This window comes from Entelurus aequoreus, linkage group LG07 (genome assembly GCF_033978785.1).
Source record: "Entelurus aequoreus isolate RoL-2023_Sb linkage group LG07, RoL_Eaeq_v1.1, whole genome shotgun sequence".
Classification (NCBI taxonomy): domain Eukaryota; kingdom Metazoa; phylum Chordata; class Actinopteri; order Syngnathiformes; family Syngnathidae; genus Entelurus; species Entelurus aequoreus.
This window is the reverse complement of record NC_084737.1, coordinates 39,526,598-39,538,177: the sequence shown is the minus strand read 5'-3', so window position 1 is coordinate 39,538,177 and position 11,580 is coordinate 39,526,598. Positions and strand designations below refer to the sequence as shown.

Sequence of the window (11,580 nt, the reverse complement as noted above, 5' to 3'; positions counted from 1 at the left end):
TCTTGACTCGGGACTTGACTCGAGACTTGAGGGCAAAGACTTGAGACTTACTTGTGACTTGCAAAGCAATGACTTGGTCCCACCTCTGCTATATAGTATATACCGCATGTTATTTTTGTACAACAACAATTTCAGCTGTCGAACGTTATAAGGTACAAATTCAACAAGTACAACATTAGCACGGACGTATAGCCAAGTTGTGGTTAAGAAGGTGGATTTTTGTTCCTTATATTTACCAGAAACGAAGTGATCCGAACACACGACCCGGGACTTTGGGGGACTCCAGTGAGAACCGTCCTCATTTTCCCAGTGTAAAGCTGCAAGCCATTTGTCTCGTCTCTGTGGGCTTTTATCACGCTTTGGCAGAACAAAATACAACCTTTGTTTTCCCTGTTTCCAGTTGTGGTTAGCACAACCAAAAACAACACAGTTTTTCGGCATTTTGGAGGCAGAATGACGGGTTTAACCAGCGTAGGTCGACAGGTTAAAGAGTAATGGCAACGGTTTGTTTTCAACGCCAGTCTGGTTGCTATGGCTCGAAGAACCCGTATGTAGCTCAGTTGCCCGGATGTCGGCCCTCACCCATTGGAAATACAGCCATATTAACTCCTCAACTGCCATTTTAACACACACCAAACCATCAGCACGCTTCCAATGCTTTCTCGTGGCCACGAGAAAGTTTCTCGTGGCCACGAGAAACTTTTTATAAAAAAAAAAAAAAAAAATTTTTTTTTTTTTTTTAATAAAAAGTTTCTCGAGGCCACGAGAATACATGTCTAAAAAAAAAATAATTCCCATGTCCCTTTAGGGCACATATGTCAGAGTCAAGGCCCGCGGGCCATATCCGGCCCGCGAGAAGGTTTTTTACGGCCCTTGGGATGATCTTGATTTATTATTAGAACCGGCCCGCAGACCGCAGATCTTTTTTTTTTTTTTTTTTTTTTTTTTTTTTTTTTTTTTTTAGACCGCAGATCTTTTACACGCACCAAGCGGATGCCGGTCCAAGGTTCCGAAAGGGGGCGAGCGGCCCGCCGGGACGCGCCTGCCGGCCGAAGGGCTGCAGCCCGGCCGTCAGTCGCGGAGCCCGCCGTGCCACGCGCGCCAAGGGGGCGGGCCGAAACCCGGCCCCGAGGCCCTGAGACTTCTGCTTTGTTTCCCCAAACCGCGCGTCACCGCCGGGCCCGCACCACCGTCGGGCTGCAGCCCGAGCGTCGGTGGCGGAACCCGTCATGTGCCGCGCGCGCCAAGCGGAGCGGGGGGGTCAAGCGGGCCGAAACCCGCAGGCCACCCCCTCACCACGAGGCCCTGAGACTTCTGCGTTTGACCCCTACGCGCGGCCCGTCGGGACGCGCCCGCCGTCAAGCCACGAGGGCCAGCCGTCGGGTCGCGGAGCCCGCCGTGCCACGCGCGCCAAGGGGCGGGCCGAAACCAGCGGGGGGTTTCGGGCACCCAACTCGCCTCCCTCCCACGGAGGGAGGAGGGGGGTTTAATGTGAACATTACTGTGCAATCACATATTTAGAGTTTTTACTCAATTCAAGTTTAAAAGTTAAAGTTTAATATTTGTTTTCACTGCATGTTACTTCTCCTTAAACAAAGTGTTGTTTTTGATTTATAGATTTTTGCACTTTATTTTATTGTATTTCAATTTAATTATATTTTAAAAATATTTCAGTTGAGTGGATGATAGAAAATTGCTATTATTGTTTTTTTCTTTGAAGTAAATTTAGCCCACTTTTGCTAAAATAGAAAATATAGGCTACTGATGGTGCCTTGAATACCGGTTTCTTTCATTTAATGTTCATGTTATGGGGATTTTTATATAAAGGAAATTTGTCTTTTGTGTCTGTTGAAAATTAAAGATTACTGACAGAGCCATAAGAAAATATTGCTTTATTTATCTGATCATATTGGAATATATTTGTTAGGTTTTCAGTAGGTTCAATTAGGTTCACTAGACTATATGCGTCATTTAAAAAATTTTCAATGAACATTCGAACAGTCCGGCCCTCGGCTTGTAGCTAAATTTTTTATTTGGCCCTCCGTCCATTTGACTTTGACACCCCTGCTTTAGGGGCTCCGTATATATACAGCCCGGCTCCCGGCCAAAAATTTTTAACCCAATGCGGCCCCCGAGTCAAAAAGTTCGGGGACCCCTGAACTAGATACTCAAAGCACTCAAAGCGTTTGCAGTGTGAAACAAAATTACAAATATATATATATATATATATATATATATATATATATATATATATATATATATATATATATATATATATATATATATATATATATATATATATATATATATAGCATTATTTAATGTTATGATTGTGCTCATATGTAAGATTCCTTCTATCCATCCATGCATTTTCTACCGCTTGTCCCTTTCGAGGTCGCAGGGGGTCGCGGGGGGTCGCTGGAGCCTATCTCAGCTGCATTCGGGCGAATAGGCGGGGTACACCCTGGACAAGTCGCCACCTCATCGCAGGGCAAACACAGATAGACAGACAACATTCACACTCACATTCACACACTAGGGCCAATTTAGTGTTGCCAGTCAACCTTAAATTTCCAACTCATTGGATTCATACACAGCGCAGATGCGGAGTGGGCATGAATTTCAATGGAGTGCAGAACACTGGCACTCACCGTGATGGTGCGATGGAATGATCCAGATACAAGAAAATGCATGTTGCAAAAAAATTTTTTCATATAGAAGATATATTAATTTATTTTTGGGGTCTGCTGGCTCCAAATCAACCTGTAAGTCAGTTCATAAAGATGATAGATGACATGTTTACTATATTTATTTCTGACAGTCCAAATATGTTGACACATGCATGGAAGACAGTATTATAAGCGTTTAAATAATCAGCATATATTCTGCATATACATGAAGACAGGTACTCTGAATGGATTGCGCTCTCTGCTTTGTTCTGGCAATCCTCTGCTCACGAGCTTAATTGATCAGCTGTGTTTTAAAACACAAAAACCTTCAGGTATTCAGGACCTATATCAGAGGTGTCAAACTTGTTTTCATGGAGGGCCACATGGCAGTTATGGCTACCTTCAGACAGCCGTTTGTAAGACTGAATAAAATATGAATGTAAATTAAGGCTGGGCGATATGGTCTTTTTTTAATATCTCGATATTTTTAGGCCATATCGCGATACACAATATATATCTCGATATTTTGCCTTAGCCTTGAATGACCACTTGATGCATATAATCACAGCAGTATGATGATTCTATTTGTCTACATTAAAACATTCTTGATCATACTGCATTAATATATGCTCATTTTAAACTTTAATGCAGAGAGGGAAATCACAACTAAGTCAATTGACCAAAACTGTATTTATTAAACAGTTATTAAGCAGTGTCACAAACATTCATGTCATTTCCAAAACCGAAAGTGCAAGATTGTCAGAGACATTTTAAAACAAGCTTTTAGTGCACTTTTGTGCAAGATGTCACTAAGATGACACTTCAAAACAACACTAAATTAAAGTGCACTTTTTGTACAGAACGCCACTACAATAGTTTAAAACAAATAAAGTGCACTTTTGTGCATAATGTGACTCAAGATATTTCAATAACTGTCAAATAAAAATGAGCTGCATAATAGGAAATCAAATAGTGTTCGTCCTTCGCTATGTGGTAGGTTACTGCGGACATTATCTCCTTTTGTTGTTGACTATTTTTTTCATACGGTGTTGATCTGGAAATGTTTGCCTCTGCATTTTGTTGGTGTGGGCGTGTGGCACCGAATGGAGATGTTGACATGCGGAGTAAGCACTCTTCATTCTCTAGCAGGGGACTTTTCAAATGATGCTACATATTAGCAGTAATGCTACTTTTTGTAGCAACACTTTTTGAGTTTGAGTTTGAGTTTGAGTTTGAGTTTATTTCGAACATGCAAGCATACAACATGATACATCACAATTTCCAGTTTCTCTTTTCAACATGTTCGAAAAGGAGTAGGAAGAAGCAGAGCTTATTTAATCCTACCCCTTTTCTATACATAACAGTTGCTAAAACGTTTTGTTCACTTCCTGTTCACTTTGTAGTTCAGGTTGTTCATCACGTACACAGCTACTCCTCCTCCATTTTTGTTGGTTCTGTTGATGTAGTTTAGTTCATATCCTTCCAGATCAAAATCTATTCCTTTTTTTATCATCAATCCATGTTTCTGTGACAGCAATCACCTTGAAGGGTTCGTTGATGTGTTCCAAAAAGTTGTTAATGTTGTTGTAGTTTGCTTTCAAGCTTCTGCTATTGTAATGAATAATTGACAATTTGTTATCACATTTAATGTTGCTATTATATTGATCATCTGTATAATAAAAACAATTCTTACTGATGTGGGAGAAAAATGTTGTATCTGGATCTATAATCATTTTCCAAAATTTTGCCCCACACTTGACAAATTACGGTTGTCTGTTGGACATATTCCCACTTGAAGCCAAACCACCGCCAGATGATGGACCCCCTGTTGTTTTTCTTGGGAATTAATTATTCCTTCATTTGTTACTAGATTTGCACCTTCTTTCTCTCGTATTACCACTCGCACGGCTACGCTAGCACCACAGCTAACGTTACCCATGTCGCTACCTCGCTGCTCCGCGAGGGCGTATACGTGACAGTATGTGACGTATGACGTGACAGCATTGGGGTTGCTAGGCCTGTTTTAGGGGGGCTCAAGCCCTCCCTAAAATATTCTTAAGCCCCCCTAAATAATTAGTGTTAAAAAAAATAAATAAAAAAAATCTATTTTATTTTTTACAAATACATGCCGACATATTCATTATAAAGTGGCCTGAATATGAGTTTAAATAAATAATCATATAACCTGTCATTATTCACTCAGTTTCCCCTCACTTCATAGCGTAAGGTAGAGAGCCCCTTTAGTGCGTCGATATCCAATCCATTCCACTTGTTCATATAGAAAATGCCCACATCACTCAAAATCCAGTCCGCTTTTTCTCTCCGACCTTGCTTGCGGTCCTTGGACTTGTTCATATACAAAATGCCCACATCACTCAAAATCCAGTCCGCATTTTCTCTGCGACCTTGCTTACGGTCCTGCAGGTGTACGAAGCACATTAGCACACAGCACTGCAGAACAAGAACGTGAACAGATGCAAAATGGACATAAGAAACTTTTTAAAGAAAGTAAGTATTCATCACTGCTTGTAGTAAAATGTATTAGCTCCACTTTACACCAGGTCTGGGTTTGACAAAAAGTTACATTCCCGCTCTAAAACAATGCTGCTACTTAGTTAGCTAGTTAGCCTGAAATGCATCATGAAGATCCTGGTTATTTATAAAGTTAAATGTGCTTGTGCGCTACGTTCGCACGCATCCTGTGCATCTCCTGGGGGCTAAGCCCCCCCCTGTCCTAAAAAGCTAGTGACGCCCCTGCGTGACAGTATGTGACGTGTGTAAGAAGGTGCACTTGCTGTCTGTAAAAAGGAGACACAAGAAGGAGTGGGAAGAGCCTGTAGTGTAATGCCAGCAGGTAAAAGCAACTGCGTGAGAACGTATACTCGAATATCACGATATAGTCATTTTCTATATCGCACAGAGACAAACCCGTGATATATCGAGTATATCGATATATCGCCCAACCCTAATGTAAATGTATAAGGACTTGCCTCGTGTTATTATTACACAATTGCCATGGCATGTACTTTTTAATGTACACTGTAAAGAAAAAATGTTTGCAGTAGAAAACTTTCAGCCCAGTCTTCTAAATGTTACTGTAAAATATATCATGTTTGTTACTATAAATGAAAAAAACGGTACTGCTGTTTTTACAGTAAAATTCTGGTGACCGTGCTGCCAGGTGTTTTTTTTTACTGTAAAATCTACATTTTTTTTTACATTTTATCACTGTAAATGGAAATTTGTTACCACTGTTTTTTTATGCTAAATTACCGTTCAATCTACTATAATTTTTACAGTATACAATTCCATGGATAACTTTCTTTGCAATCATAAAGCAGATATTAAAGTTTCATTTAAAAAAAAAAAAGGGATTGTATGATGATAAAATATTCGTTGCATTATTACTTAATATTAAAGTTTAAAAGATATACAACTGCATGCAATACAATTATAATTGTTTTTGTTTTAATGGAAAGAGCGAATACATTTAGCAAGGAAAGATTAAGTACTTATTATATAAAAGTATGCATATTATACCCAGGCTTTCGCCGGGCCATGTAAAATATTGTGGTGAGCCAAATCTTTGACACCTGTGACCTATATGGACAAAAGTAGTGGGACACGAGACAACAACCCTTTGCAAATTCTACTGTAGAAAAATGATGTCCATTCATCAAGAAGATCATTTGTGAGTTCATAGGTCACTGATTTTGGATCATCTCTGTCAACCCAAAGGGTTTAATGGGGTTGAGGGCTCCCAGGTTCTGCCATACTAAACTAATCAATGTATGCCTTTATGGACCTTGTTTGTGCTGCAGGAAACAGTCATGATAGAACAGAAACTATTCCCACGAGGTTGCAAGCATTAAATTGTTCTCAATATCTTGGCACAATTTAGTAACCTTAGAATGTAATGAAAATTAAAAGAGAACTACGAGGCTCCTACCCCTGAGTGACTAAATAGTCAATTAAGAGATGCGTCTCACTACTTTTGTCCATGTAGTGTTAGTCTGGTTTGTTTGGAAGTGAACATATGTTGCCCGGAGGACAGGGCTGTTGTAGAGGTTAATGGTGCTGTTAGCGTGTGTAATGTGATTCTGACTGTAAGTTTGGCTCAGACTAAACACAAGGGAACAGTGGCTGAGATTAAGTTATGGCTCTTTGACTGTGTTTGAGAGAGCCCTCGCTGAAATCATTTGTAATTACATGCGTATTTTTTTTAAATGAATGAAGTCTCCCCCTCTCATCATCAGGGCTGACGTCCATTTATGTCTGCTTTTATCTCACTCCAACCCCCTTACACACACACACACACACACACACACACAAACACACACTTCATCGCTTCATCATGCCTACCCTCTGATGCATTTTGCAAACAAGCAGACTTTATTTTGCTGATGCCCCACCTCCACCTGCCTTTATTCCATCTCCTCTACACGGACAGAGCAGCTGAGGACTCCCTGAGTTGAATGGGCTCTTTCATGCGTGGGGTAGATAGACCGAGAATAGAGCGGGAGTGACCTTCCAGAGCAGCAGGTGTTTTGTTCTGTGACCTGGTGCCACATCTCTGCTCATCACTGCTTCTTTTTCTCTGCTTCCCGCTTCTTTGTCCAGGTGTGTGGCCTGCTGCTTACCCACAGTGTCATCCTACTTACTTCCTGGGTTGTTTGGTTAGGACGTTAAGGAACTACGAGTCGTATGTATGTGTAAACGGGTCAGCGGTGCTGGAAAAACAGTCTTATTTGGAAGATGAGATAACGCCTTTTATCCCAGGTTAGGCTTCTATCTGCTCAGGTTTAACATTAACCAGCAAGTCTCTGTGGGTGGTAATGTTTGAGCCTCTTCTGCGTGCTCGTGGATGAGGAAGCGACATGGCGCGATTGTCACTGAGTTAGTCGGTCCATCAGGACGTCTCCGGTGTGAAGGAAGACCCTACAAATTGCAGACATAAGAGCTTTCACTGTCTGCGTGACAGGAAGTCTCACTCAGCAGGGTTTGTTTTCCTCTGCGGCCCTGTGTGTGTGTGTGTGTGTGTGTGTGTGTGTGTGTGTGTGTGTGTGTGTGTGTGTGTGTGTGTGTGTGTGTGTGTGTGTGTGTGTGTGTGTGTGTGTGTGTGTGTGTGTGTGTGTGTGTGTGTGTGTGTGTGTGCGTGTGTGTATGTGTGTGCGTGTGTGCGTGTGTGTGTGTGTGTGTGTGCATGACTACATGAACATGTCACCCATTTCATTTTCCTGAGCTGCAGGGAGGTCTGCATGCAGATAAATCACTGTTCTGGAACCAGATTATGCACATCGTAATCATTGTGTATAAATACCGTGTGCAGACACTGAAAAATTCCCAAGTCAATTATAGGAATATTAATTGCAAAACAGATCCGTGTTCTTTTGTTCTCATATTCATACATATCAGTTTTTTGTTTTTTTTTAAAAAGAAGAATAGAGAGGAGAGGGGTGTATTGTGTGTTTGAACAAGGCTCAAAGGGGCTTCTTGGTCAAATATTTACTTTCCTAAATGTGAGTGTAGGATGTCGAATAGAATCCTTTGACAAGCAGCCTGGTAGACTTCAATTAATATGCAGCTGGTGAGGTGGTGCTAAATTATCAGGATATCTGCCCTACGAGGGAGGACTGAAAACTGAAAACATTTGAAATATTGGCAGCTCTCAAATAAGGAAGGACGATATGACCTAAAATCTATTTTGTGGTATATATTTCAGCCTCCTGCAATAACAATATATACTATGATATGTTATTTGGCATATAAATGATAATACAACCATCTCAAAACAGGTTACAAAAGGCTCCTAATTTAGCTACTGACATATTGGGTAACATATTGTTGTATTTTGTCAAAACTATTATTTGTCTACTTGACAATTGACTGTTAATACCTGGCTGCTTTCTGTTGTAACACGATTCTACCTACACTTCTGTTCAAATATAATAAGCAGCAATTATTCTTCTGTTGTTTGGCTACATTTTATTAGTTAGCGATACTACAAATTTGGGTATTGATCCAAGTCCAAGTAGTCACCAAGCAATATTGGTCATACCAATGTTCATACTTAAAAATTTACAGAATCAGGAAGTGATTAAAATTTTACTCACAACTGTAATCTGATAATATCAATGTATATTTAAATGATTCCTTTATGCCCTTTTATTACATACAAATTTTATAACAAAGTCAATCGTGCAAAAACAGTTTTTTAAACAATTACAAAAACGACCAAAAACTATTTTGTGATAGTAAAAAATGTTGATTTAATCATTGTATTATCAGCCATATACTGACACTATACTTGGTATCGTTACTGTCGATATTTGTATTGGTTTACCCACCCCTGCTTACATTTAAGAGTTCTATCTTAGCAGTTAGCTATGCTTTTCTGTATCTTTTCTACGGTGTTTAGTGTAGTTTGTTTGTCCTCCAGTGATAATAACACTTGTTAGAAACAGAGTCTATTTGCCGCCACAGGGGCGAGGATTAGTGATGTGATTCAGAAACTGCACTGTGGAGGCACATTAATTGCTAGCTCGCTGGCAAAGACGTTACATTGCTTTAAGGACGCCTTTGTTTGCCTGTCGCTGTCAAAATTGCGGTACACAACTAGAATGTGTCATCAACGTCGTCGGCCAAATTTATATAATTTATTTCGTATGTCATTTATATCCCGCAACCCTACTCTCAAACTGTCTTCAACTAATTTTTAAATATACATTGTCTTGCTATATTTTTCCAATACCTAAATCCAACATGTTCTCTTTTTTACAGCTGACCCTCACGCCAAACATGACCTTGGCTAATCAGTGGACACTGAAGCTGCCAGCCAGTGAAGCAGTCCACCACATCATGACCTTTGACCCCAGCGACAGGACCTTCCTTTATCTCATGACCTCGCATCATGTAAGAAAGAAGCTGCAGTTTGTTTATTCTCTCTGTGTATGTCAATGATTAATGACCAAAAATGGCATCACTGGTGAGCTCATGTGACCAGCACGTCTCCAGCAATGCAGTGAAAAAAGTTACATCATTGCCCTTATTTGTCCCAATTTAAACATATAGATCTTCCCTGTGATATATTGCCTTAAAAGAAACTAAAGAACACATTCAATTATTCTGAAAAAGGTGAATTAAAAAAGCCCTTTGTGAAGAAATGGATGGCTTGTGAATCAATAAAATGGCTTACAGCAGGGTTTTCAAGGCAGGCACAGTGAGCCTCCTCTCAGAGAATACAATATTCTCACCTATGCTCTCAAATATATCTGGAGCATTTTGGGGGATTTTTCTATCTAACTAAAAACCAATTAAATTAGCCTTTGAACAAACTGAAGTCAGCATGACAAGTTACAATATTTTCTCAAGCTTCTTCTGGCGCCTCATGCTTTGATAAACCCTGACTTTTAGGATTTTATCGGCTCAACTCAATTGTGTGACGTTTGTATGTTCTTCCTGCGCTTGTGTAGGTTTACTTTGGGCATGGACATCTTTTTTTTTTTCTTCTTTTTTTTGGGGGGGGGGGGGGGGGGGGGGCAGGGTGTTTGAGTCCTGAACTTTTTAATATCCAAGAATAATGTTATGCAATTGAATGGAGACAAGTCAAACACTAGCGCCAAGCGGAAAACGGCTGGCTGTTCAGGCTAAAGCTTGACCCTGTAGACCGCCCAACAGGCTTATTGATTGGCTTTCTGGGGCTAGCAGCACATAGCAGCTGACCAACCAGATGGCAGTCTTGTGTTGCAGCAGACATACATGGTAAACATTAAATTAAATTACATTGCAATCTTGCAATCTAAAGTTATTTATTTTATTCTGTTAAGTTAAAGTTAAAAGTTAAAAGTTAAAGTCCCAACGATAGTCACACACACGCTAGGTGTGGTGAAATTATCCTCTGCATTTGACTCATCCCCATGTTCACCCCCTAGGAGGTGAGGGGAGCAGTGAGCAGCAGCGGTGGCCGCGCACGGGAATCATTTGGTGATTTAACCCCAACTCCAACCCTTGGTGCTGAGTGGGAGATAATGGATGCCATTTTTATAGTCTTTGGTATGACTCAGCTGCGGTTTGAACTCACGACCTTCCAGTCCACTCTAACCACAAGGCCACTGAGCAGGTTATTAATAACACAGTTAATTGTGTTATTTTGTGAAAGGAATACAATTATTTAACAATTTGTTTCCCGTTCATATCATTTATCCTTCAAGCCGCGCCCCCTGTACGAAAGTTGCGTCCCGCCTCTTCTGAAATCCAAATTTCACTCCTGACTTGGAGTACCTCAACTTCCTCCCACATCTCCAATAACATGCATGTCAGGTTAAAGGGATACTTTAAAATGTCCATACATGTAAATGCCTCTATGTGTCCTGTAATTTACTGCTGACTAGTTCAGGGTGTACCCTACCTCTATTAACTTTTACTCACCTGGGATAGGCTCTAGTTTACTTGCTGTAATTTAATTTGATTGGTGCACATATCCTTTTTTAACCTTGGGTAAATACAGTACCTTTTGTACATTTTTGTCCCTTAAAAGGATGCAAACAGTTAGTCTCCTTAAGGTCCAATAATTAGTCCTCTATTGGTTAATTACATTATTAGATTACTGTATATATAGTAATGCAAATGCACCTTCTGGTAATATCATCGTGCTTCCAACCTCAGATGTTTACAGTCTCGGCTGTAGCAAGCTCTGTCTTTTTCTTATTTTATCAACTCAGAATGCAAATTATACATTTTCTTTCCTGACAATTTTTCCCCAGAGCCCAAGCAAACATATTTTAATTTATATGTAAACAACAGAGGAAGGAGGAAATAAAGATATCCCACTACAAAAGATTAATTTAATGACCATATTGCATCATTGCTGTAAAATTGCTGTAGCTTGTGCAACAATAACTGTGTTGACTGC

General features: G+C 40.2%; 1 protein-coding gene across 1 annotated transcript in view; it reads left to right on the top strand.

Annotated features, from left to right (window-relative positions):
- Positions 1 to 11,580, top strand: part of plxnd1 (plexin D1) — a 160,023-nt gene that overhangs the window by 26,683 nt on the left and 121,760 nt on the right. The window contains exon 3 of the mRNA XM_062053578.1: positions 9,450 to 9,581. Coding sequence (XP_061909562.1) covers positions 9,450 to 9,581 — 132 coding nt within the window. The remainder of the gene's footprint in view (positions 1 to 9,449; positions 9,582 to 11,580) is intronic.